This window comes from Diceros bicornis, chromosome X (genome assembly GCF_020826845.1).
Source record: "Diceros bicornis minor isolate mBicDic1 chromosome X, mDicBic1.mat.cur, whole genome shotgun sequence".
Lineage (NCBI taxonomy): Eukaryota > Metazoa > Chordata > Mammalia > Perissodactyla > Rhinocerotidae > Diceros > Diceros bicornis.
The window spans coordinates 95,162,629-95,188,466 of record NC_080781.1 but is presented as its reverse complement, the minus strand read 5'-3'; the positions used below and the strand labels follow the sequence as shown (position 1 = coordinate 95,188,466).

Here is a 25,838-nt window from a genome sequence, read left to right as displayed (position 1 = left end):
AAATGTTGCTCTAAGTAGAAGGGAAACTAACATTCCTGAGCACCTACCGTGAGGCAATCACTCTCTCTCTACAGAATTTTAAATTGTGAAATATATCCATCATATATAAAAGCACAGGAAATAATATAGCTGAAGCCCAGACCCATCATCCAGTTTTAACATATGTTAGCATTTTGCTGTATTTCTTTAGATCTCCTTTTTAAAAGAGGTAACATTTTACATATACAGTCCTATCTCTTCATGCCCACAATCCCTTCCTCCTCACTCTCTCCCCATAGGTAACCACTCTCTTAAAGTTGGTCTATATCATTTCCTGACATGCTTTTATTCTTTTACTACATATGCATGTGCCCATAAACAGTATTATATACTATTGTCATTTAAAAATTTTTACAAAAATGGAATCGTTCTATTCATATTCTTTTTCAACTTGCTTTTTATAACTCAGTATTATATTTCTAAGATTTGCCCATATTGATACACATAGCTCCAGTTCATTCATGTTACATGCTGCATAATATTCCACTCCATATGCTACCCATCAAGTCCCCCAGTGAAGGCAGTTATGCTTGTGTTTATTTTGCTATTACGAGCATCTCTGCACTGAAAATATGTAAACATATCTCCTAATATACATGTCCAAGAGTTTCTTTAAAGTAGATACCTAGAAGTAGAATTCTTTGCTTATAAGGTATGAGGATTTTCAATTTTAGTAGGTATTATAAAATTTCTCTCCGAAGATGCTGAAGCAGTTTACAAGTCCAAATGCAGCATATGTGTTTCTGTCTTCCTATATTCTCTTGAAGTGTTAAGTGCTATTAGATTTTAATTTTTATCAGTATGATGGTTTTAATAAGATAGCTCATTATCACTTAAAGTTGCATTTCCTGTATAATTACTAGCGAAGATGAGTATCTCTTCTATAGCCTATTCATATCACTTGCTCATTTTTCTATTGGGTTGTTTCTTGTTCTAATTGATGTATAGTCCTTTATACATTCTAGATTCTAATCCTTTGTTAATTATATGGATTATAAATACCATCCAATCTGTGGTTTTTCTTTTAAATTTATTATGATTTTTTTTGTTATACAAATTTTTCCTACCAGATATCATGACTTATTTTAAAGCTACAGAAAGATGAAATTACTGCAGAGACAGGTAAACAGAGCAATACAATAAAACAGAATAACAGCCTCAAAACAAGCATATATATACATATATGAAAATTAGTATATGATAGAGGTGCCAATACAAATCAGTGGGGCAAGGATGGGCTGTCAAATAAATAGTGCTGGGACACCTGGATATCTGTATGAAAAAAAATGTTGTTACTACCATCCATACGCAAAAATCAATACCAGATGGATTTAACACTTAACACAAGAAATGAAACTTTTAAAAGTATTAGAAGAAAATAGAGGGAAATATCTATATGACAAAAGTGCAGACAATGGTTTCTTAAGCACGTTAAGTATAAATACAAAGGGAAATATTAATAAGTGCAACCTTATTAAAATTCAAAACTTCTGCTGTACTGTCCTATTTTATATGTAAAATAAATACTATACTGAGATAGTCTGACAGTATTAACTAAGCTGTATACTAAAGAAAAAATCACCTTTCAAGTATAATATTTATACAGAAATGCTTTCAAATATTTCTGTATGGAAAGTCATGTATAGTTTTTATCTGATGATTTAACAAGCTTAAGCACCAAACTTACAGATTGGACTGAAATTTAAATTTAAAAATATGCTACAACATTACATAATATAATGCTTTATAGCCATTAAAGATATTACAGAAAAAGAAAAAGATGTAATGACAGGACAAAGCGTCCAGAATATGCTCTTATATGAAAAAACAAGTACAAAACAACATCTACAATTCTGTTTTGTAAAAATGTGTGTGTGTGCGTGTGCTCAGAAAGCATACTGGAATCATATAAGCAAAAGAGAAGTTAAATGATGGTTACCTACAAGTGATAGAATTATGATTGATTTTTATTTTCTCGTATTTTTGTATATTTTCTACACTGAATAGTACTTTATAAGCCCATAAAAAGCTATTTTTCAAATTTAAATTCAAATGGTTTCAACCTCAGTTATTAGAGAGCCCCTTGAGTGTCTCTCTTTGCTAACTCTAAATCTTTGAGCTATGGGGTCTGAGGATGTGCTAGGCACTCACACATATTTGATTTCAGTTAATTCTCACTAGTAAGAGATTTTACCACTCACGTTTTGCAGGTTCAAGAAACATGCTCAGAGAAGTAAAGTGACTTGCCCTGGGTTATACAACAATGTATCCTTTATTCACATTAGTAGTTTCCTACTCAAACTTGATAACATCTCCCTTATATTTACAAGGACAGGAAGGATATAGTGGTTTGATGGATACAAAGAGGCAGAATGATGTGAAGAAAAGAAAACAAGCTTTGGAGTCAAAAAGACCAAGTTTAAACCTGAATTCCCCAAACTTAAGCCATTAAGTTACTGTCCCTTTCTGAGTCAGTCTCCTCATCCATCAAAGAAAATAATGTGGGCCGCCCCCGTGGCTTAGCGGTTAAGTGCGTGTGCTCCGCTGCTGGCGGCAGAGGTTTGAATCCGGGCGCCTACCGACGCACCGCTTCTCTGGCCATGCTGAGGCTGTGTCCCACATACAGCAACTAGAAATATGTGCAGCTATGACATGCAACTATCTGCTGGGGCTTTGGGGGGAAAATAAATAAATAAATAAAATCTTTAAAAAAAAAAAAAGAAAATAATGTCACCTACTTCACAATATTCTTGTAAAAATCAAAAAAGATAACATATGAAGTTTACCTGCTACATTTAAAAGCCTTTAGACTCTATTCCCATTATTTTTAACCTACCTCATAATGTGAAATCCTCTGTGATTCAAACTGTAGCACCACTCCACATGCATAACAAAAGTTATTTGTAAAAAGTTCAGCCTTTTCCTGTTCATTCCAAGTCATATCTATGAATAAAATAAAGGGAAGTGAGACTATATATTCACATTAATGAGTATTTAGAAGTATCATTTTCATTCTTCAACTACATATTATTTCATATACGACCTCAAATCTGAGTGCTTGTGAGGCTACAGTAATAACCTTTTGCTTATCAAGTATGCAATTTAATATGGGCACATTATGTCTAGTGTCCGATATGGCAAGAGTTATTTATTAGTATGATAAGTCTAGGAAATACTGTTACTGTTCCAAATGAAAAGTTACGGGGATACCAGTAACTTCATGAGCTTCATGGAATGATTTGGGGCACCAATAATGAAAGGCAGGATTAAAAAACCTAGCCTTTGAATTTTGCATTTTACAGTAGATAGTCCTAAGAAAGGCATTGTTTTAAGACTGTCACTTATCTGGAGCTATGGCTTTAATGTTATCTAAAAATCACATAGAACCACAAACGAACTTTGCCCATGATGGGCAAATATCCTCCATCATCGTACAAACACTAGCATACTCATCTAGTCAAACAAGTCTCACACAAGCCCCCCAAAAGTTATGAAGTAATGTTCATATCCTAACATCTAGAACTTATGCTATCGTGTTTCTAACTGTAATAAATAATGCATGACAAAACTTTCTGCTTTTACACTTCAGGTTCACACTTCTACCTAAAGTTGTTAACAGCTGCAATGCATTCTGCCAAAGTTTATTAGTTTATCTTTGAGTATAAATCACAAAACATCAAAATTTTGCTTGCTATTGGGCTATTTAAATGAATAAGCTAATACCACATATGCTTTCATGGAAAAACGCCAATGATATATTAAATGGATTAAAAGTTGTAGAACGATAAATATAATACATCCAATTCCTGACACTAACAAAAATTAAATATACACCACATATAAAAATATGGAAATATGTAAATTAAATTTAAAAGTTGTTACCTTTGGGAAGTGAAGCTAGAAAAGGAACAAAGGGAGAAAATTTAACATTTTGTTCTCTGCAATTGTTTTAATTATTGCAAACTGTGTAGGACTTTCTTTTTGCTCTTCAAAAACTTTTAAAGATATTTAAAGTTACGTTGGACGTCTTCACCTAAGCTTAATTTTCAGTACCACCGTATGGACTAAAAAGGCTTACTTAAAAAACTGCATTTTTAAGATAAGAATAACTGTAATTAGGAACATGTCAGAAATGACTTGATAAACAGTTAAAAATTTATCCCTATAATATACAGTATCACCTCAGAATTATTTTTAGTTTGTTTTAAAATATATGATTTATCTAACTTTGTCTCTAAAACCAGCAAGATAAAGAGTTTAACTAAAATGTATTTCAGGACTTCCCTTGTTTCAGAATTTACTACTACAGACGGTCCTCGACTTATGATGGTTCAATTTACAGTTTTTCAACTTTACCATGGTGCGAAAGCAATACGCATCCAGTAGAAATCATACTTTGAATTTTGATTTTTGATCTTTTCCTGGGCTAGCAGTATGCGGTCCCATACTCCCTAGTGATGCTGGGCAGTGGCAGCAAGCTGCAGCTCCCAGTCAGCCATGTGATCAGGAGGGTAAGCAATCAATACACTTAACAATCATTCTGTACCCATAGAATCATTCTGTTTTTCACTTTCAGTACAGTATTCAACAAATTACATGAGATATTCAAAACTTTATTACAAAAGTGACTTTGTTTTAGATGATTTTCCCCAACTGTATGCTAAGGTAAGTGTCCTGAGCACATTTAAGGTAGGCTAGGCTAAGCTATGATGTTCAGTAGGTTACGTATATTAAATGCATTTTTGACTTGCAATATTTTCAACTTACGATGGGCTTACCAGGACGTAACTCCATATTAAGTCGAGGAAGATCTGTATATGCAATCTGAGCATAGTGGTAAGATCTTGAACTTCCTATTAAATTCTTTAATAGTAAGTAAATATTATCATTTGGTGGCAACATAACTTATTACAGAGGGAAAGTTTCCTTTAAGAAGAAAAAAGGAAACTGCTAATTTAGAGGTTTAAGAATTCCTAAAATTTAACACTCATTTCTCTCCCAGATCAACTTTTAATTCCAGATTTCCCCCACTTCTAATAGTCAAAGTTTGAAACTGACACTCAAGTTGGGAAATACCAAGGCCCAGTATTTTAACCCAGCCTTTCATTACTGGTGCCGGAGATTATGTCCATGAAGCCCATGAAGTTACTGGTGCCCCGATAACTTTTCCTTTAGAATAGTATTGCCTAGACTTATTATTTTTGACTCATTTCCTCACACAAGTTCTTGGCCTGTTTTTCTTTTAAATCGCATAATATTCCAGGCTCAAACTCTCAGCCATTCTTCTCCCCAGCAAATCACTTTCATGTGATTTCTAGCTTGTTTCATGTCAATTCTAGCTTATAATGTTATTTCATATGCATCTCTTCCTTTTCATTTCTCATAATACTACCCTCAAGTAGTATTCAGGCCCTCAGTGCCTTTGGGCATCACTTAGCTTTATTGATATTTATTGAGGTTAGTCTCAAAGTACTATGGTAGACATTTTGGAAAGATATAAGGAAAAAGAATGAGCATTCTATTGAAGGCCTTCTATGTGTCAAACAAGATAACAGCTTAACCTTTTAGTCCTTAAAATAAATCTGCAAGGTAAATGGCTTTTCCCACATTCTGAAGGTTAGGAAATTGGGATTCAGTAAAATCAAAATAATTTGTCACATGTGTTATTTGGTGGAGCTGGAACTTTGTATTATCTTGACTTTTTCCATTATACATACATAACTGTCCCACATGTTGGAAATGACAAAGCAAGTGAATAGTTCCTAATCTCAAGGAATTTACAATTTAGTAAGGAAGATAGGTATAGAAAGAACTATTAGCCCAAGATCAAAATGTCCTAAGTGCTAAAAGACATAAGGTATAGTGTGTTCCTGCTGAGGAGTTTGGGAAAAGCTTTTCAGAGAACAGGTTTTGAACTAAGCTTTAAAAGATGTGTAAAATTCAGATAAAAAGAGTTGAATAAAGGTACTTAGGGGGAGGCAAGAGTATAAAGGGAAATAATTGAAAGCTTGGAATGGGGCCAAATCATAATTGCCTTCATCAGGGCATTTGGATTTAATTCTACATTCAATAAGGGAAAAGCAGTGACTTAAAATGGGGATACGAGTTAGGAACCAGTCACAGGCAAGAGGTCATGAGGTCTGAACCAGAAGAGGGACAATAGGCACAGAAAGGAATGGATGAACATAAGAGGTATGTCTATCAAAACTAGAGGGTATTAGAGCCTGAGCTTAGAACTTTCTATGAATATGATAAGCCTTTAGAGGTATTACATTTAAGCTTAAGCAATGTTGTTCTTGATGCAAGAAGTGGAGCTTTGACCTTACATCCAATAAATTCACCTACAATTACTTGTCAATGGCAAATTCTCTTTGTGGGTGTAATATAATGACTGTGTTGATGCTCTGACTTCAGTGAATCAAAAATTAAAATACACAAAAATCTGAAATTAAAAAAGAAGTTATCAGAGTGATGATGCACATTAAAATGTACTTGAAAGAATTTACCCTAATTTTCTTTAAATACTATGCTTCCCTAATCAACTATGATTAAATCTACATTCAAAATATCAAGAACAATTCTTCCTGTAAAAATCATCCTTAATCAGGTTTTCACATCAAATTCAGATGAACATCTTTCCAAAATCATACATGCTGAATTAAAATAAAAATCTCTGTGGGTGGTCCAATCCACCCACAATTGATTCTGAGGATCAACCACGTTGGGAATCACTGCCCTACAAGACAGGCTCAGATCCTTACACATAATAGCTGTCCAAGATCTATTTGATAACTAAGCTAACTGATACAAACATCTTGTCATCTAGATGTAGTATTAAGTATCATTAACAAGCTAACTGTGCGTTAGTCTAACTTGAAGAGATTTTTGGAAAAAAAGAAAAGAAGGAAGAAAAGATAAAAAAGAAAATATTTCTTGGCACCAGCTCAAATCTATTTAAATTTCCAGGGTTGAGGCCCAAGAATCTGTGTTTTCAAATAGAGTCTCCAGGTAACCTCTTAAACAGCCAACCTAGCTATCCTAGTTCAACTTTCCACCACGGTAGTTCTCAACCCTTGCTGCACATTAAAATTACCTAAGTTGTTTTTAAAACATACCAGTGCCCAGGCTCTACCCCAGAGCAATTAACCAGAATCTCTGGGATTGGTTCCCATTCATGGTTTGTTGCTTGTTTTGCTTTTTAAAGCCTCCCAGGTGATTCTGTTGCACAGTGAAGGTTAAGAATCACTGCTATCGTTTTAGTTGTCAAATTTTCATGTGTTTTTGTTGAACTGAAATGTTTTCCTAGAGTAGAGGGTCTCAAACTTCAGTGTGCACCAGAATCACCTAGATAGCTTGTTAAAAGAGATTATTGGGGGCCAGCCTGGTGGCGTAGTGGTTAAGTTTGCAGGCTCCGTTTCGGCGGCCCGGGGTTCACGGTGTTAGGCTCAGACCTAACACCGCTCATCAAGCCAAGCTGTAGTGGCGTCCCACATACAAAACAGAGGAAGACTGGCACGGATGTTAGCTCAGGGACAATCTTCCTCAAGCAAAAAGAGGAGGATTGGCAACAGATGTTACCTCAGGGACAATCTTTCTCACCAAAAAAAAAAGAGAGAGATTACTGGATCCCACCCCTAGAATTTCTGATTCAGTAGTTCTGGGATGGGGGCCCAAGAATGTACATTTTTTAAAAATTCGCTGGTGATGTTGATGCTGCTGAGAACCACTGTCTTAGAGCTTCCATTGGTCCTGGTTCTATTCTTTGAAGTCATAGTAAGCATAATCCCTCTTCTAAAATGGGAATCCTTAAATATTTTAAGAGAACCATTTAAGTCTTTGTTCCTTCCATCCCTCTTTAGCCTTTCTATAAATTGATCCCACTTCCATCATGCATCATGATTTCTAGTCCTCTCACTAGTTTGCCTAAATCCCTGCCATTCAGAAAGTATAACATAAACACAATCACCCTAATGGGGTCACAATAGCAACAAACAAACAAACAGAGATCATCACCTCATTTTTTCAATTGTGGTAAAAAACGCACAACAAAATTTACCATCTTAACCATTTTTAAGTGTACAGTTCAGTAGTGTTATGTATATTCACCTCCTTATTTTGAATATTTCTCATCTATTAATATAGGCTAAGATAGTTTCACCATCTTTGCTGGTCACATCATACCGCTGACTTATTCTATGCTAACTTTTGACTAAAATGCAAGCTTCTTTTTCACCTGGAGCTGGTTAAACTCTGTCCCTCCAAGATATAGTTACATAGATAGAAACTTTTCTGGATCCCCAGACTCAGTATATACATGTATTGGTCCCATTTAAATTTTACCTTGTTAGATTTTACCAATCATTCTGACCTTTCAAGATCTTTTTAGATCTTGAATCTGTTGACATGAGGCTTCTGAAAGGTGGCTTTTTATTGAGAACAATTATATATGATGAGGTATTGCTTTCCAGAGGTCACTCCACACTGCCAAATTCTCAAGCTGCATTTTCCCTAACTTTAATGTGAATGTGATGATCTCTACTTTCTAATAGTGATATTTGAGGCTTGAAGAGGTCAAGCAATTTGCCTAAAGTCACATAGCTAGTAAGTGTCAGAGCCAGAATTCAAATCTAAGTCTGTCCAAGATTTCCCTGAGAGGTGGTTCTTAAAAAGGCCAAAGTCTTGAATGAGAAACTTCCTCTCTAGCTTTGGCATATGTAAGAAACATGTCTGCTTCGCAAGAGATGCTAAATAAGGGATCCTTTAGATCCCATCCTACCCCCATCCCCACTATTTGAGACATGATTTTAGGACTCTCAGAAATAAATGGTCTATAGCCAATTCTGAAAGAAGGAGAGGAAACTGGTGACAGTACAGATGTTTTTCAGCCTGTCTCAGGAGGAAGGCCCGAAGGACAGGCCAATCTCAGAGAGTAGATGTTAAATTAGGGGTCAGGTGAGCAAATGACATCGGCTGTGAGGAAGACTGCCAAGACAGGAACTAACGTTTACTGAGCACTCACTACATGCCAGGAACTAAAGTAAGTGTTCTCATAAAGAACTGGAGCTTGGGAGCTGGTTGTGGTAGGAATGGGGACCAAGGCATAGCTGAAGAAACTTGGAGATTTGTATCTTCTTCTCTTTCCTTTTCTTCTTTATAGTCTCTCCATGTCTTTTCTCTTAACCGGTTAGAACATGAAAGAAATGTATTTTTAATGGTTGGTTGTTTAATATGGGCTTATACTGATTCTTAATTCCGAAAGCAGTAAGAGTTATAAAAAGCACTAGAATGAGAGAGATTGCATTACCACCTTTACTCTGCTATTTACTAGCTGTATGACTAAGAACATATCACAACTTTTCAGATTTCCATTTCTGAACTTTCTTTTGTACTTGACTATATATGGGTCGATGGTCATCAATGGGAAAATGTTGTATTTTAGATAGGAATGCATACAGAAGCAAAATTTTGGTAGGGTACTTACATAAGGACCCAAATATCTTAGCTGCTCCCAAATAATAAGTCTATCAGAAAACACAAATGATGATTTGTAGTTTTAAGCAACTATACAGTTCACACAGATTTTAAGAGCCTAAAAATTCAAAAGATCCCAATATTTCTTCCCCTACTCTTTCATTATCTGCATTTCCTTGTCTATGTCCTAACCATAAAGCTGGTTCTCCCAAATACTTCTTTGTAAAAAACATACACAGCATTTCTATCACCAAGTATAATGTTTTAGTTATTATAGCTAGTGTCAAAAAGAGAAATTTTTTTAGCAAATTAGAGATTAGTTTGGTCATAATTTAAGTATAAGTGGCTCAGTTTTCTTCCCTGACAATGAATACACCAAATTCATGGCAGATGGTCCTGCATCTTTCAATCTAATTTAGTTAGAAGTTAGGAGAGCTAAGGTTAAAAAATATAAATAGATTACACATTAGAACCAAATGACAAAATACCAAATGCTGTGAAGTGTGATTTCTTATCTCAACTGCAGCAAATAAACTTCTTTGAACATGGGAAGGTAAATATCTCCCAGTTAATCTTAGGCATGTTGTTTTAATATTCCTAGCATAGTACTTTTCAACTGTTATTCATTCCCTGATATATTTGAATTTTGTATGCTATTATAAACTTGGAAAAGAAATATGGATAGGGGAGCAAAATTTTATACTCAGACTCAAAGCTGAGTTTAGTGCAGCTTGATAGTGAGATCTTAATGATACAGTGGTGTGCTCTCAAATATGGACTGGGATATACCGTCTTTGAAACATATAGGAATTTCTGATGCTGATATCATTTCTTTGCGTTTTAACATAAAACAAAAGCAACGGAGAATGAGAAAGTACTGTCAAAAACTAGGTTCAAAATGGGAAGAGAAGCTAAGTCTGATAATGGAGTGAGGGCTTAAACTGATAGAATATGGAAAAGAAAAAAAAATATTTAAAGCATGGTCTCATTTACACTCAGAGTATAAGAGGGTAAAATTTCTTTGCAATGCTGCGCTCTGTGGTAATAATAAACTGTACTTCCTCAGGTTGTCAACTGTTAACAAATTAAGCATAACTTTTAAATATCTGCTATTTTCCAGAAATTAGACACAACAAAAGTTTACTTTAGAGTCGAGATATGGTCATATAACAAAACTATGACCTACAGGTACAGAGTTTCAGTTTGGGACAATGAAAAAGTTCTGGAGATGGAAAGTGGTAAAGGTTGCATAACAACGTGAATGTACTTAATGCCAATGAATTGCACACTTAAAATGGCAAATTTTATGTTATGCATATTTTACCACAATAAAAAATAAAATAAACTATTGAAAAAAAAAGACAAAAGTACCTTCTTCTCCCTGAACCATGGTATGAGGGCAGTTGCCCTGTAAAGTCAATCCGACAGCCAGAGGAAACCGCATGAGCAAGTAATAAACCTTTGTTTTGCTATCGTGGCACAAGCGATTCTCTCTTGAATAACATTTATGACGGTTATTTTAAATGAAAGAGGGGTTTTGTGACAAATTATAAATGGGATCTAAAAGGAGAGCTCATATATTTGATGATACTACAATTTAATTATATTTATGTGTGGCTTTAACTTTTGGTGAGACAATGAATTAACCAATTTCTATTAATGAAGGTGTTTAATCTCTGTACTTCCTTCCTATAAGGAATACTGACATGAGTTCAGAAAATAAAACTTCCATATTAATTTGGAATGAGGGAAAAAATCTCTGACCTACAGCATTGGGTAGTAGTAAAACATAAGTAGTACAGCACTGAGTGGCAATAGGAAAAAATAAGCTTTTGAGTTGGTCAAACAGATTCAAATCCTATCTCTACCCATAACTACAAAACCTTGAGCAAATTATTTAACCACTCTGAGCCAGGTTTTTTCGTCTAAAAAGTACAGAAATACAACGTCTCTCCCGGGATGTGGTGAATACTAAATTAAATTTTAAAAATGTTTAACACACATAGACATTTGATAAAGTATGCTTGTTTACTAATCCAGAAGCTTTGAACTTTTTACTTAATATTATGTATAATCATTTTATTTCAGATCAGAGTAATTTTAGAGATCTAGTCCAGGGTTTCTCAATCTTGGCACTATTGTCTCTTTGGGCCAGATAATTCATTGTTGTGAGGGGCTGTTCTATGCACTGTAGGATATTTAGTGGCATCCCTGGCCTCTACGAACTAGAAGTTGGTAGCACTCCCCAGTCATGACAACCAAAAATATCTCCAGACATTGCCACATGTCCCTTGTGGGACAAAATTGCCTCTAGTTTGTAACTGATTTAGTCTACTGCCTTCATTTCAAAAATGAGGAAGCTAAGGCCCAGAGAGGTTACAGGAAATAAAAGACTAGGGAAGCTAAAATTTAAAAGATATGATTCTAGATTCAGGTGGATTTGGACCATGAAAAAACTCCAGCAGTCCAGGGAGAGATGTTAGTAACAGCAGAGGGATGTCCTTAAGTTAGTGGAATACAAATATGAGTACAAATATGAATACATTCTACGTATTTGGGCATTACTAAAATCCCCTATGTTGATATAAAAATATGTAATTCAGCTTGTACCAGAGATGCTTTTGAGGATATAAAAAGCAGAGGATTCATCTGTCAAAAACTCACTTTTTTAGGGACCTTTGTTGGATTGTGCCTACTCCAAATAGCTGCATTATTATGCTAAAGTAAAATACCATTAACTTCTGTATCCAAAAATGCAATTGAGTGTGAAATTCAAATTATCATATTTGAAATTTTATTGTAACTATACTACTAGATAACACCAGACAATTTAGAATGAAATAGATTTTTGTGAAAAAAGAATAACATTCATGGCTTGAGTCAGAAAAGAATAATGAATCTGTACCTACAATTTGGTCCACTCTTGCCAATGGAATTAAAAACTATATAAGATCTCTGAGGAAAGGAACCAGAAGATTATCACATCTCTTCAGTTCTAGGCAAGAGAACTTTCTCTGTTCAATCAAATTAAATGTTCTTTGGTTACCCTGATAAGAAGTTGAAGCTTATTCAAATTAGGTGACTCTACTTTATACATAATTATATATTTAATAAAATCAATCTTACTTGCATTTGTTACATGACAATTAGATTTAGTTGTACAAAACACCAAATTTCCTCCTCAAGACAACCCATCAGATGTTTATGGCAAGGACTAGCTATTAACTGTTTTTTTTTTTTTTTTTTTTTTTTTTTTTTTTAAAGATTTTATTTATTTTATTTTTTCCCCCCAAAGCCCCAGTAGATAGTTGTATGTCATAGCTGCACATCCTTCTAGTTGCTGTATGTGGGACTCGGCCTCAGGATGGACGGAGAAGTGGTGCCTCGATGCTCACCCGGGATCTGAACCCGGGCCGCCAGCATTGCAGCGCGCGCACTTAACCACCAAGCCACAGGGCCGGCCCTTAACTGTTTTAATGATTTGCTGAAGTGGCAATTTCATAGTCCAACCGATTATTATGCAAAAAAAAATCTAGCACTGTAAAGAACTCTTTGCATATCCTTTTTTCTTTTTTTTTTTTGGTGAGGAAGATTGGCCCTGAGCTAACATGTGTTGCCAATCGTCCTCTTTTTGCTTGAGCTAATATCTGTGCCAATCTTCTTCCATTTTGTATGTAGGGCACTGCCACAGCATGGCTTGATGAGCGGTGCGTAGGCCTGTGCCTAGGATCCAAACCTGCGAACTCTGGGCCGCCAAAGTGGAACATGTGAACTTAACCACTATGCCACCGGGCCAGCCCCTGCATATCCTATTTTAATAAAGTGACAAGAATAGAGCAAACCTCAGACAAGTTGGCTGCAATACGGTAAACATAAATCTCATTCTTAGTCACAGATTTGAAATCGGGCATTAAGAAATCCGAGAAATAATCATTTTAATTCTGCAAAGAGCATCTGCCCTATATTCTCCATGATTACACCTTTGGAGATAAACTTCCTCAAACATTCTTGATTAAAAAAGATCTTTTTCAAATAGCTGACTTCACCTTTGCAATCTTTTAATACCATCGTAATCTTAGAAAAGAATGAGCAGAGCTCAACACTAAGTTATAGGAGACTGGGGAACTGACTGTGTTAACCTTGCCAAGGCGTTTTAACTCTTTTTCCCCTAAAGATCATGCTACATTTATGGGGTTTTCAGAGATATTAATTGTGTCAGAAATGCAGATCTGTACCTGTCAGCATTATGAGCACTCATAGCTATAATGCTATCTAGTATCCTTACTTTCTCAGGTTATAAGATTAGTACATGACCTATGAGTTTGGCAAGTTTTGTCTATTTTACACAGATTATCACAATCAAATCAAATGCCACATTCCCATGGCATATTAACAATTACAAAATACAATGGAATTAACAAAATAATTGAGAGTACTAGTTATATGTTTTAGTTTTTCTCTATTTAAATGAAGTCCCTGACCTTCATAATCATAAGCACCCTGTGGCTAGCTAGCTCAGGAGTCATGCCTGTGAAATCAGAAACCGAATTCAAGTCTTGTGTAAATCCATTAATTTACTTGATCTTATGACAGCTACTTTGCATCAGAAGGCTACCATGTCATTTATGCCAACAGGTTAATAAATGTGAATTGATCTGTAAGACTGGTTTCAGGAGGAAAAGAATCAAAGTTCATATCCTAACAGATATGTGTTGAATATAGTAGAGGGCATGCTTAGTCAATATTTTCACATATTGACACCTAATAAAGACAGAGGGTCAGAAACTAACAAATGGTCATTAATCTCTCTCCAGACATCCCCACTCTGCCAAATGCAGAGAATTAAAAATTAATTCTAGGGCCGGCCCTGTGGCTTAGTGGTTAAGGGCACGCGCTCCGCTACTGCCAGCCCGGGTTCGGATCCTGGGCGCGCACCGACGCACCACTTCTCCGGCCATGCTGAGGCTGTGTCCCACATACAGCAACTAGAAGAATGTGCAACTGTGACATACAACTATCTACTGGGGCTTTGGGGGGAAAAAAAAAAGGAGGAGGATTGGCAATAGATGTTAGCTCAGAGCCGGTCTTCCTCAGCAAAAAGAGGAGGATTAGCATGGATGTTAGCTCAGGGCTGATCTTCCTCACAAAAAAAATAAAGATTAAAAAAAATTAATTCTAACCATTTGCTAATTATTCTTCCTAGATGCCAACATTAGACTTACAATATAATGTGTTTTAGTGTGCCTATAGTATATATGACAGCATGGGCAGAGTACAGATTTATAATAAACAATGCAACAATCCTGATAGTTTAGGAGTCTGACTAGTTATATTTAAAACTGCATCTTCCCCGATTATTTTTTCATTTTATAATTTACTATGAAGCACTACTATTGAGCTCTTTAATATAGCTGTGTCTAATTCTTCTCTATATCCTCAGCACTGAGCACAGTGCCTGGCACACACACATACAGGTGTTCAATAAATGATTCCTGAATAAATGAAGGAAAGGCTATTAACCAGGTTTTCTTATAGTGGACTTGAAAATTTACTGAATAATATGGAGACAAAGAAAAGCCTTGTTAGGTAATTGCTATACAAATGGATTACTAAGCAAATAAAAAGCCAGAATGTCTCCCAATCTAAAACAGAATCCATTTAATAATTTATTTTTCTTCAAAGGAAGAGGTAAATAAACAAAAGGGTTTTTGTTTATCTTTGTTTTGACTTTTTTACTATTGGAACATCAATACTGGGTGAAAATTCATTTTTGAGCCATTCAACATTTTTGAAAAACTTCACTGAATGAAATATGAAGTGTCCTACAAAATCTCATGACTTCCCTTACCATGAATTCTGGGTAGGTATATGTCTTTTCATTTGGCATTTCTTTTGTTTGTTGTTTTGTTTTTAAGTTGATTGCCTAATTTCCCATTTGTAACCTTTGAAAGCCTCTAATCCTCCCTGCTTGGCAATTTCTAATCTCCACTGACATTTGCTCATTCCCAACTCCAAGACAGATGAGATCCTCAGGAGTGTTAGCTATAGTTGAAAATGGATCAGCAAATGCTTTATCAAACCACTTTTAATGGTCCTATCTGGAGTGGACTTGTAGTAATTGGAATCTTGACAATTCTTTGCCACCTTTCAGAGCAATCTTCTAACTAAGACTTAAAAAACAAATAAGCAAAAGACATTGGCATACCACCAAACAACATTTTTCTCTCTTCAATCCTTTCTCCACTATCATAACTGGCAATCATTTATGGCGTTTGTAAGTATCCAAACAAAAATATTTTGAGACCTAATAGTGTTTTGGACAGTGAACTATATCAAATATTCATCATTTGTTAAGTGAAAAGGTAAGAGAGTTTTGATTTGCATTGAATAGTTAATGAAGAATATTTACCTAAAATGAAATTATAAGAGATAATTTTTAGGTAGCAATTATATTTGGTTTAGTAAATTGTCTCAACATTAACAACACAAATTTCACTACTCAGTGAATGTCAGGTGATAACTATCTGTCAAGGTTTCTAATGGCTTATGAATCACTGTCCTAATGCACAGCCATGGAAATGCCATTGAAAAATCATCAATGCAGAACTGCAAAATCATGGTTCATACTTTTAGATCTGAAATCAACCTCAAAGTTTGGCTAGTCCAATACTTCTATTTCAGAAACGTAAAAACCCAAATCCAGGAAGCTTGGGATCTGTTCAGGGTCACAAAATCTAGTGGATAAACTAACAACAGAACCTAGGTTCACTGGACCAGACTCCTATGCTAGGGCTGTCCTCATTTTACCAACTAGCAATAGTATAGATAGGGTATTTCCACTACTTTATAAATTTCTCTTAAAGCTTTTAATACCTGCATATATTCAAAGATACTGCAACCAAGACAGTCACAGAGCCAGGCAAAAAGCCATTTTCTTCCATGAGATACTGGTCCTAAACCTTACTGTGAAAAGTCCAAGAGAGCCAAAATGAATTATGATCTTGGCCACCTATAAAACTGTTCTCTCCTTCTTGCTAGTTATAGACAGAAAGTTTAGTACAAAAACAAAAAATCCAGGAGATGTCATATTTTCATCCCAGAACAACTGTACAAATCCAGGCTGACTGAAGACACTAAATAGAGTCTTTCAAAGGTTGCCTTCAGTAAGAGAGTTAATAAATTTAAAAAATCATCATATTACAGTGTATTTCTAACTTTCATATTTAGTAATTAGCATTTATGTAATGTGCCTATGACAAATATTATAAGGGATTTTTTTTTACTGTTTTCCCATTCTCCAAAGTGAAAAGTGTGAAAGGTTATGGGATCTATCATTTAAAAATGTGAAGAGAAAATCATTTTTATGGGGTAATTTTAATGGGATGTCCTCCTAAGAAGAAAGGAACTTAAATTAGTCTACTCTATTTTGGCATCCTCGATCTTTCACTTTGGAGGCAAGTTAGCAACATAAGGTAGAGCAAATACTGGAAATCAATTATGAAATTTATGATGGCAAAATGCTTTACTGAGATCTTCTGCAGTGGAATCACTCAGCCATTTAAGAAGCATTTGCAAAACTGCTTTAAATCACATTTCAATAGAAAATTTTACAGTTTGCTATTAGTAGGCTGTTTACAAGTATACACTACTTTGTGTGAACTAAAATACCACCTATACTGAAATAGTCAAGAAATATCTCTTTGTGTTAGGATTAATATGTGTTGGTAGGTACAACAGCACTTATTAAAACCAAACCACCTTCAAGATGGGCCCATAAACCTTACTTTACAAGGTCACACCCTCAGATAGCCAAATAAAACTCTCCAAAGTGATTCCTGAAATCTGTGCTTCTGCCACTCTCTTCCTCTCCTCAATACAACCCTCTCCACCAGATCCTAGGATCCTAAAATCCAACAGATTCTACTTTAAAGCTCAAGTATACACTCTAACCTCCCCAAATTCCTAACCTCGTCTCTCAAATATCCTCCTACAAATTTCTACACTGCAGGATGCTGAATTTCACCAAAGGGGGTTCCCCCCCTCATATTTCTTTGGCCTTTTCTTTTATCTCTGCCCCCTTTCTCCATCAGTCCCCTTTCCCTTTCCCTGACTTTCTAGTTCCACCGCACTTCTCCCTTGCCTCCTTTCTTTTACCAAATCACACCTCAGCTTCCTAGAGCTTACTACGTCGCCCTGGCTGGGACAGAAATTATGTGGTATTTTTTTTCCCTTCAAACTCCTGCCTTGTGAATACCTGCAGTTCCTTTTCCTGAGGGCCCCCATCCTTTTCGGGGGTGCGGGGGTAGAAGTAGGGAAGCCCCTCTCTGCTTCAGTCCATCTTACACACTCGGGGCTAATACGGCGGGGCGGGGCGAGCTTGGCCTTTACTGCGCCACAGCAGGTGGGGGGTGGGGCGGTGGCGAACCGCGCCCAGTCCGAGCTCGGACGGGCTGAAGAGAGGCAGCGAAGGACATAGGGCCGCCCCCACACCCCGGGACGGGAACTCACCTTCTCTGAGGCAAGGGCGGGTGTCTACTTTAAAACTACTGCCCCCCCTCCCCGCCGCCGCCATAGTGGAGCCGCCAAAGCCGCCGCCGCCGTCGCCACAGCCACTGGCAGGCGGGCAGGCAGGGGTGGAGGTGGCGGAGGAGGCAGGCACAATCACTGCCGCCGCCGCCGCCGCCGCCGCGCAGGCGGTGTAGGAGAAGGAGGAGGCGGCAGAGACGGTAGCTTCCTGAGGGGAAGACTCCGCCGCCAGCGGTGTGACTGTGCTCCGCGCCGCCGCCATCGCAGCGAGGCGCGGACAATCGCACTTACGCCTCGCTCCCGTTAAGCTCCTTTAGCCCCGCCCCTGCTTAGCCCCGCCCCACTTGGCACCGCCCCTGCTTGGCCACGCCCCTTTCGCCCCTCTTTTCTTCGCTTCAGCTCAAGCGTCGTTCTCGCTCCTTCTCTCCACCAATAGGAACGCTTTACACCCGCGGGCCGCCCCTCCCCTACTCCCACTGCGTGGAGTCACCAGCCTCTCTTCGGAGGGGAAACGTTGATGACCAAGGGCAAAGGGCAAAAAGCGCGGGATACCATAGCACGTGGCCGTCACACACAGTGAGGCTTCTTCCCTTGGAGAAGCAAACCTAAAACTAATTTTAGGAAAAAAAATAACTGGATGGGGCCAGCCCTGTGGCATAGTGGTTAAGTTCACGGGCTCTGCTTTGCAGCTGGGGATTTGCAGTTTCCCATCCGATTCTGGGCGGGACCCTAAGCATGCTCCTCAAGCCATGCTCCGGCAGCGTCCTATATACAAAAAATAGAGGAAGACGGGCAGAGATGTTAGCTCAGGGCCAATCTTCCTCAGCAAAAAGAGGAAGATGGGCAACAGATGGGAGCTCAGGACCAGTCTCCCTCACCAAAACAAAACAAAAGAAACATGACTGGAAACCAGTTGATTCCACCTCCAAAATATCTCTAAAATATATCTTCTCCTGTCTTATAGCCCTCAGTACAGAGAACAGAAATAAGCAGAAACTTTGGTCATGACATATTTTCATCATGGGCCATAAATGACTGCTTAGCTATCAATCTACCCATCTAATTTAGGCTAAAAACCTGTGAATCTGGTACCTAACCGAAAAACTAGAATATTACTGATAATTTAAATCTCCTCACCATCTTTTTCCCAACTTCCCTCCCAAAGAAACCAGTATCTTGATTTATATTTATTATATCCGTGCTCTTTTACATATATTCTTATCACATAGATGTATGCCTAAACAATGTTTAGTTTTGATTGTTTTCCAATTTCACAAAAATTTATATCTTTTTCTAGGTAGCATTTTGGGACTTGTTTCTTCCACTAAACATTTTGTTTCTAAGATTCATCCATGTAGCTGTAATCAATTCACTGTCAATGCTGTACAATATTCCATCCATTTCCCTGTTGATGGGCATGTGTCCTGGAGCATCTGTGCAAAAGTTTCTCTTGGGTATGCTCACCTTTCCAGTTTCACTTCTATTGCCCTATTTCAAGTCCTCATCATTCCTTGTCAGAACTATACCATCTGTCTCACTCATCTCCTTTCCTCTGATCTCAATCTCTCCAATCTATTTCCATATTTCTGCCATTTATCACTGGCTCCCTATTGCTTGTTAGCAATCTTCACACTATCAGTCTCTCCCGTCACTTCCTTGATCTCATCCTCTTCCACTGCCCCCATCTTCCCACTCTGCTTTTACTTTATGATTCAGCAATATTAAATCTTCCTACAGATTCCTGTAAAAAATGTTATTTCATGATGCAATGTTATTGTATATGTTGCTCCCTCTTCCTGAAATGGCCCTTTCTCCACATTAGGCACCTGCCTAATGAACCCCTATATACCTCTTGAAACCCATATAATACATCACTTCCACCAGGTAACCTGTTGTCTCTGCTTAGACTTAATCCTACCCTCATCTGTGCTACACCTATATCTTATGCATATTTGTATCGTGTGCCTCTCTTCTTAATAGCCTGGGACCATTCTGAGACAACAGACAGTTTGTTTTATTTTTGACTCCTCATGCTCTGGCACAGTAAGGTCCTAGGGCAAAGGTCACAAACCAGTGGTCCCTAGGCCTAGGTCCCTAAGTCCCCAGGTCTGGCCCACAGATATGTTTTAACTGGACAATTGTTATTTACTTTCTTGTCAACATTTGAAAGGGGCATTTCATGAAAAAAAAAAAGTCTCTTAAAAGCATTTGAATATTTGGCAGTATTGACTGTGCATTCTTGACTGGCAGCAACTGGCTGGAGCTGAATAGTAAATTCAGAGACTTGGAGTGCTGGGCTCTTGAGAACATAACTTTATGTTGTTTCTGTGGTTCAGTAATTTATCCAAGATTACCTGAGCCATTGGGTGGTTTCTCTAATCTTCTATCCTGTCCCTCTGTAAGTTAGTGCAATGTTTACTCATCAAAGAAGTTACTGGATAGGTCATTGAACAAGAAAAATGCCACTGAAATGGCCAGTAGTTATTTGTAATTTTATTCCCTTCAATTTTATTCCTTTCAATATGGGAGGGTGGAATCCCTCAAAAGCATTGTTTCTCAAAATACGAATCATGGTCCACTTGTATAAGAACTATTCAATAAGACTCTCTGGGGAATATGCATCACTCAGGATTCAGTTAGCAAAAGTGGAACTGCACTAGGTACTTCAAACAGAAAAGATTTAATATAGGGAATCAGGTATTTTAAATAATCAGAAAGGTTAGAGTAATAAAACTCAGGGGACTTTTCCAGATGTTGTCAGCTAGCACTGGGAAGCCTTTCCATCCCCTTCCATACTCTCCTCTGTGTTCAGAAGCTGGAAGCCTATGAATTACATTTCTCAGACTTCTTGGCCAGCAGGATGCTGAATATGGTTTAGGTCCCACCAATGATATACACATGTATGATAATTTAAATAGAATAGAAATAAAAGCCATTCTTTACATGGACTCCAACAGATATAAAACATGAGTTTTTGTGGTGGCCTCGGCATTCTTCTGCAAGTCTTGCACCCAAAGGCTTTGGAGGACCTGAAAGATTAGCAGTGGCTTTCTGCAGCCCCCTGACCTCTGTGTGGCAGTTACAATTTCCTGTCTTTGGACTATAGCAGTCAACAAATATTTATTAAATTATGGAATTACTTCTTTCTTCTTAGGCTCCATGGAAAATGCTGTGTCTGCTTTCAATCAAACAGTAAAAAGAGGGGAGAGGATAATGCATGAAACAAAAGAAAGTAGTCAATTTTCTCCCAATTCCCCAACTCCATTTGGTGACATGCCACAAAAATGCCACCAAATCTCAGTAATACACTGACAATAAGCACATACTTTCCTTTCTTCCTCTTATACTTATCATTGCTCTCTATGACAGTAATGCTATTAAGTGAATGCCAAAGTGATTTCTTTCACAAGAGAGAGGAAATGGAATGTGGCAGAGAGTAACAATTGATGAAAGCCTCCTATAGGCTAGATGATTCCCATAATTTCCCAGTCTTCTTACAACAGTGATGTTATATTGAGCTCATTCATCCCATCTGAAGAATGCAAACTCAGCCTCATGGATGTAACTAACTTTTCCATGGTTTATAATTTAGCAGTTGAAATAAATGGTCTGAATACATCACTGGACCACAGGGAGGGAACCATATTGGCTGAAATGAGTTTAACTACCAACTCCCCAAATCATAGAAAGAAGACGGCAGTGGAAGGAGTGTGGAAGTGGGTCTAACGTGGAGATCAGAGGGGCCAAAAAGAAATAAAGGACTATGTTTCTGCGTATGTGAGCAATCACTAAAAAAACAAAAGCATACCAGTGATCCTTTCACTATTTTTACAGTCAGACATAATATGCTTTGTTTGGAATAATACGGGAAAATTAAAAATTCATTATCACCAAACACGATACATTTAAACGCATCATAAAATGGAAGAAATAATTACAACATAATTCAGTGGCATATAACTAATATTATTGACATAAAAATGAATCTGACTGAGTAGAACAGTGATCAGTTTTATCAACAAATAAATTGAAGGTGAAAAACAATGGCAATCAAACATCCAAAGTTGTTCAACAATACTAAAATTAAAGAAAAACAAAGACACATTGAGATATACAAACAAGACAAAATAGCATGTATAATGTGACTTGTTTTTAAATAAAAATATATACATATGAACATATAACACTTGAATTATACACAAACACACATAAAATTATACCTGGAGAATATATACAAAAATACTAAGAGTAGATAGCTTGTGGTTAAGCAGGGTTCAGATGAAAATATACGATAATTCATATATTTCTCCACGTTTAAGCAGTAATAGTTATAGATAAAATTATGATGGCATAGGATATATCTGATTAGGAATTGACGTTATAGAAGTGTATGCAGAAAATATATCTGTGGATGCCTAATGTATTTATCGCACAGCATACACCTTCGTATATTCTCATTCTTGTTCTCTGCCCACCACTCCCATCAAACAGACACACACACACACACACACACAGAGACACACACACACACAAACACAGAACTTTCTTGTCAGCCTAGAGAGGGTCTGAAGGGAACATCCTACCATGTGATTTAGTCTTCCTATCTCTTTCAGAATCATTCTGAATGCTCCCTATGCTACATAAACATCTAGAAAGTGCCAGAAAGTTCTCAGTGTTTGAGAACTATAGGGAAGTGTTCTTCATAACCTAAGTTTATCTTCTATGATTGGTTAAGGGAAGAACACATTTAGGGATTGATCACTTAATCACCCAGTGGAGTTTGGAGTCAGGGAATGATTTCAGAGCACCTCATTTCCTCCTGTTTCATGTGCTTTCCTGAGCTCTGATTTTTACATTTTATGTTATCCATCCTCTTTACATCACCATGAAGCTCTTGCTTTATGAGATATCAGCTGTCCTCTTAGGTCCTGTCTAGAGTTGTTCTTTCAGCTAGAGACTGTTCTCTGCATTCAAGTGATAATGAAGTTAGATAAAGGTAATTGCACAAGTAATAGTGTGCATTAGAAGATTTTTAAAATTTAGAACTAATTTTACCACCTAGCTAATAATTATTTTCTGGACATAAAGAATGTCAGAATAAATGTCACTGTAGCCAATTTTTTTTGTTATTGCTAAAAGGTGTATTTCACGTGGGCATTTTAAAAATACTTAACGCAATTAAAGAATGTGAGACTTTATGCTACAAGAAGGGTCAGAGAATTTAGCTTGATGATATCTGGTGTGTGTGTGTGTGTGTGTGTGTGTACTGAATAGACCAAATCCAGTTCTTTGAACTACTCTTCAACAGAGCCACTCACCACAAATCTTTTCTTCAGGAGAGATTTTCTTTTAAAATAGTTCCATTCTAGAAGTGTTTGGGTGAGCATCTGAATATTTATACAGGGCCTTGTATTCCAAAACTACTCCAAAGCACCACAAGACATTTAATTCATTATAAGAATAAGAGTAGGCATTTATTGGGTATTGAACATGATGAGAGAGGATGTGACCCACCTCAGGTGCTACAAAGACTGATGGGTCTGACTATGGGACATACACTTGCTGACTCTCATTTTAACACTCAATCCAAAAGACCTACTCCCCTGACTATTTTGTCTTGTCAGCCTCCAGGGACAGCACAGATGTCAGGTCCCCAAAAGGAAGGATCTTGCAACGCTATAGCAAGTTTATATAGTAATGGCCATTTACTTAGCTAATTATACTGGGGAAAAATTACCCAGGCATTTTTAGGCTTTTGGACTTGGGGTTATAGTTGACATTGATGCCTGAAGGCCTGAAGCATATTCATGGCCCTCTATTGGAGAGAGAGCATACCAATTAGCCCAAGTCTGACTCATTGTGGTTCTACTGAATCTGTCCAGGCCTGGCTCACCATTGTTCTAATGAGTCCATGAAACAATCTGCTTGTCGTCTCCCTAATCCACAAATATATAATTAGAATGGATATACATGGCAGGTGGCAGAACCTCCACACTGGTTCCTTAGCCTGTGAGGAAAAAGCTATCATTCTGGGGAAATCCAAGTGGAAGCCTCTGAAACTGCTACCACTCCAGCCAAGACAGTAAACAAAAAAACATACAAAATCCTGTGGTAAGTGCCAGAAATTTGAGCCACCCTTAAAGGCTTAAAGGATGCAGGGGTAACGATACCCATCATTTTCCCATTTAATTCATCACATCATTTGGACAACAGAATTAATTTATGGCTTTGTCCCAGGGGTATGTTTACACTCCAATTCTGTTTATAACATTGTTTGAGGAGATGTGGAACACATGGACATGCTGCAGAACATTGCTTGGTCCACTTCATAGATGACATCATGTTAATCGGATCAGATGAGACAGAACGGCAGGTACATTTGAGTCCTTGGTAAAACACATGTGCTCCAGAGAGTGGGAGATAAAACCCTCACAGATTCCCATCAGAGAAGTTTTTAGGGGTCTAGTGGTCTTGGGCATACTAGGACAACCCTATGAAAACATGAAACACATTATAGCATTTTCAGCCATCCACCATCAAGTAGGATAGATGACAAACCCTACAGACCTCTTCAGATTGTGGAGGCAGCATATTCCAACTTGGAAATACTATTCTGACACATTTACCAAATGGTGTGCAAAGGTACCAGCTTTGAGCGGGGCCTAAAGTAGGAAAAGGCTCTGCAGCAGGTCCAAGTTGAGGTGTAGGCAGCCCTGCTGCTTGGGCCACATGACCCAACAGATCCTATGGCATTAGAGGTACATGTGGATGGAACAGATGACATGTGGAATTTATGGCAAGCCTCAACAGGAGATTTACAACATAATCTCTCTAGTTCTGTAGCAAGGCCATGCCATCTGCAATGAAGAATTATACATCATTCAAAAAAGAGCCCCTAGCATGTTATTTGGCCTTGACAGAGAAAGAGTATAGAAACTTTCCACACCAGGTGACATACGGCTAGAATTCCCCATCATGAGCTGGATACTGTCAGACCCACAAAATTGTAAGCTTCAGTGGGCCCAGCAACACTTTATCATAAATTGGAAGTGGTACGGCTGGGATTGGGCATGGGCAGGTCCAAAAAGCACAATTAAACTACTGGAGGGGGAGGCCGAGGATCCCAAGTGATTAACACTGTTGCATCATAACCTCAGGTCTCAACTCACACTTACAGCCATGGGAGATCCTTTATGACCAGCTGATGGAGAAAGAAACTGACTGAGCCTGATTCATGGACGGGTTGGCCCAGCATGCAGTGCCATCTGAAAATGGAATGTTGCTGCACTAAGCCTCACTCAGAGGTATCCCTGAAAGACATCCATTTTAAGGGTAAAGCTTTTCAATGTGCATAGCTGTGGGGAGAGCATCTGGTCATTCACCTTGGTTCAGAGAAGTGGCCCAAGGTGAGAATATATGTGAACTCATAGGCGGTGGAAAATGACTTGTCAAGTTGGTCGGGTCTTGGAAGGAGAAAGATCAGAATATCCAGTACAAGATAGTCTGGTGATGAGGCATGTGGATGGACTAATGGGAGTTGGCAAAAAGTGAACATCTTTGTATTGCATATTAACACCCAATAGAAAGCATCTACCATAGAAGAGTTACTAAACAATCAAGTAGACAGAATAATCTAGCCAGTTGACCTCAGCCAGTTCCTGTTAGAAGCCTACTATAACATTAACAAAATGGTTACTTGAAGGGAATAGCCATTAACAAAAATGATGTAGGTTATGCATGGGCCAAACAGCATGGGTCTCCTGAATCCATTTTTCTGTCTAGCAGGCCCACCATTATGCTCT

The 25,838-nt window shown here is 37.6% G+C and overlaps 1 protein-coding gene across 5 annotated transcripts in view; it reads right to left on the bottom strand.

The window, feature by feature from the left end:
* Positions 1-25,838, bottom strand: part of ZMAT1 (zinc finger matrin-type 1) — a 190,675-nt gene that overhangs the window by 23,097 nt on the left and 141,740 nt on the right. For 4 of the 5 annotated variants that reach the window (XM_058536383.1, XM_058536385.1, XM_058536384.1 and 1 more), the window contains exons 1-2: positions 18,019-18,298; positions 2,876-2,982 (exon numbers count right to left, since the gene is read on the bottom strand). In XM_058536383.1, the coding sequence (XP_058392366.1) occupies positions 2,876-2,982; positions 18,019-18,298 (387 nt within the window). Of the gene's footprint in view, positions 1-2,875; positions 2,983-18,018; positions 18,299-25,838 lie in introns of those variants that run through there. The other variant, XM_058536387.1, reaches the window with a different exon arrangement.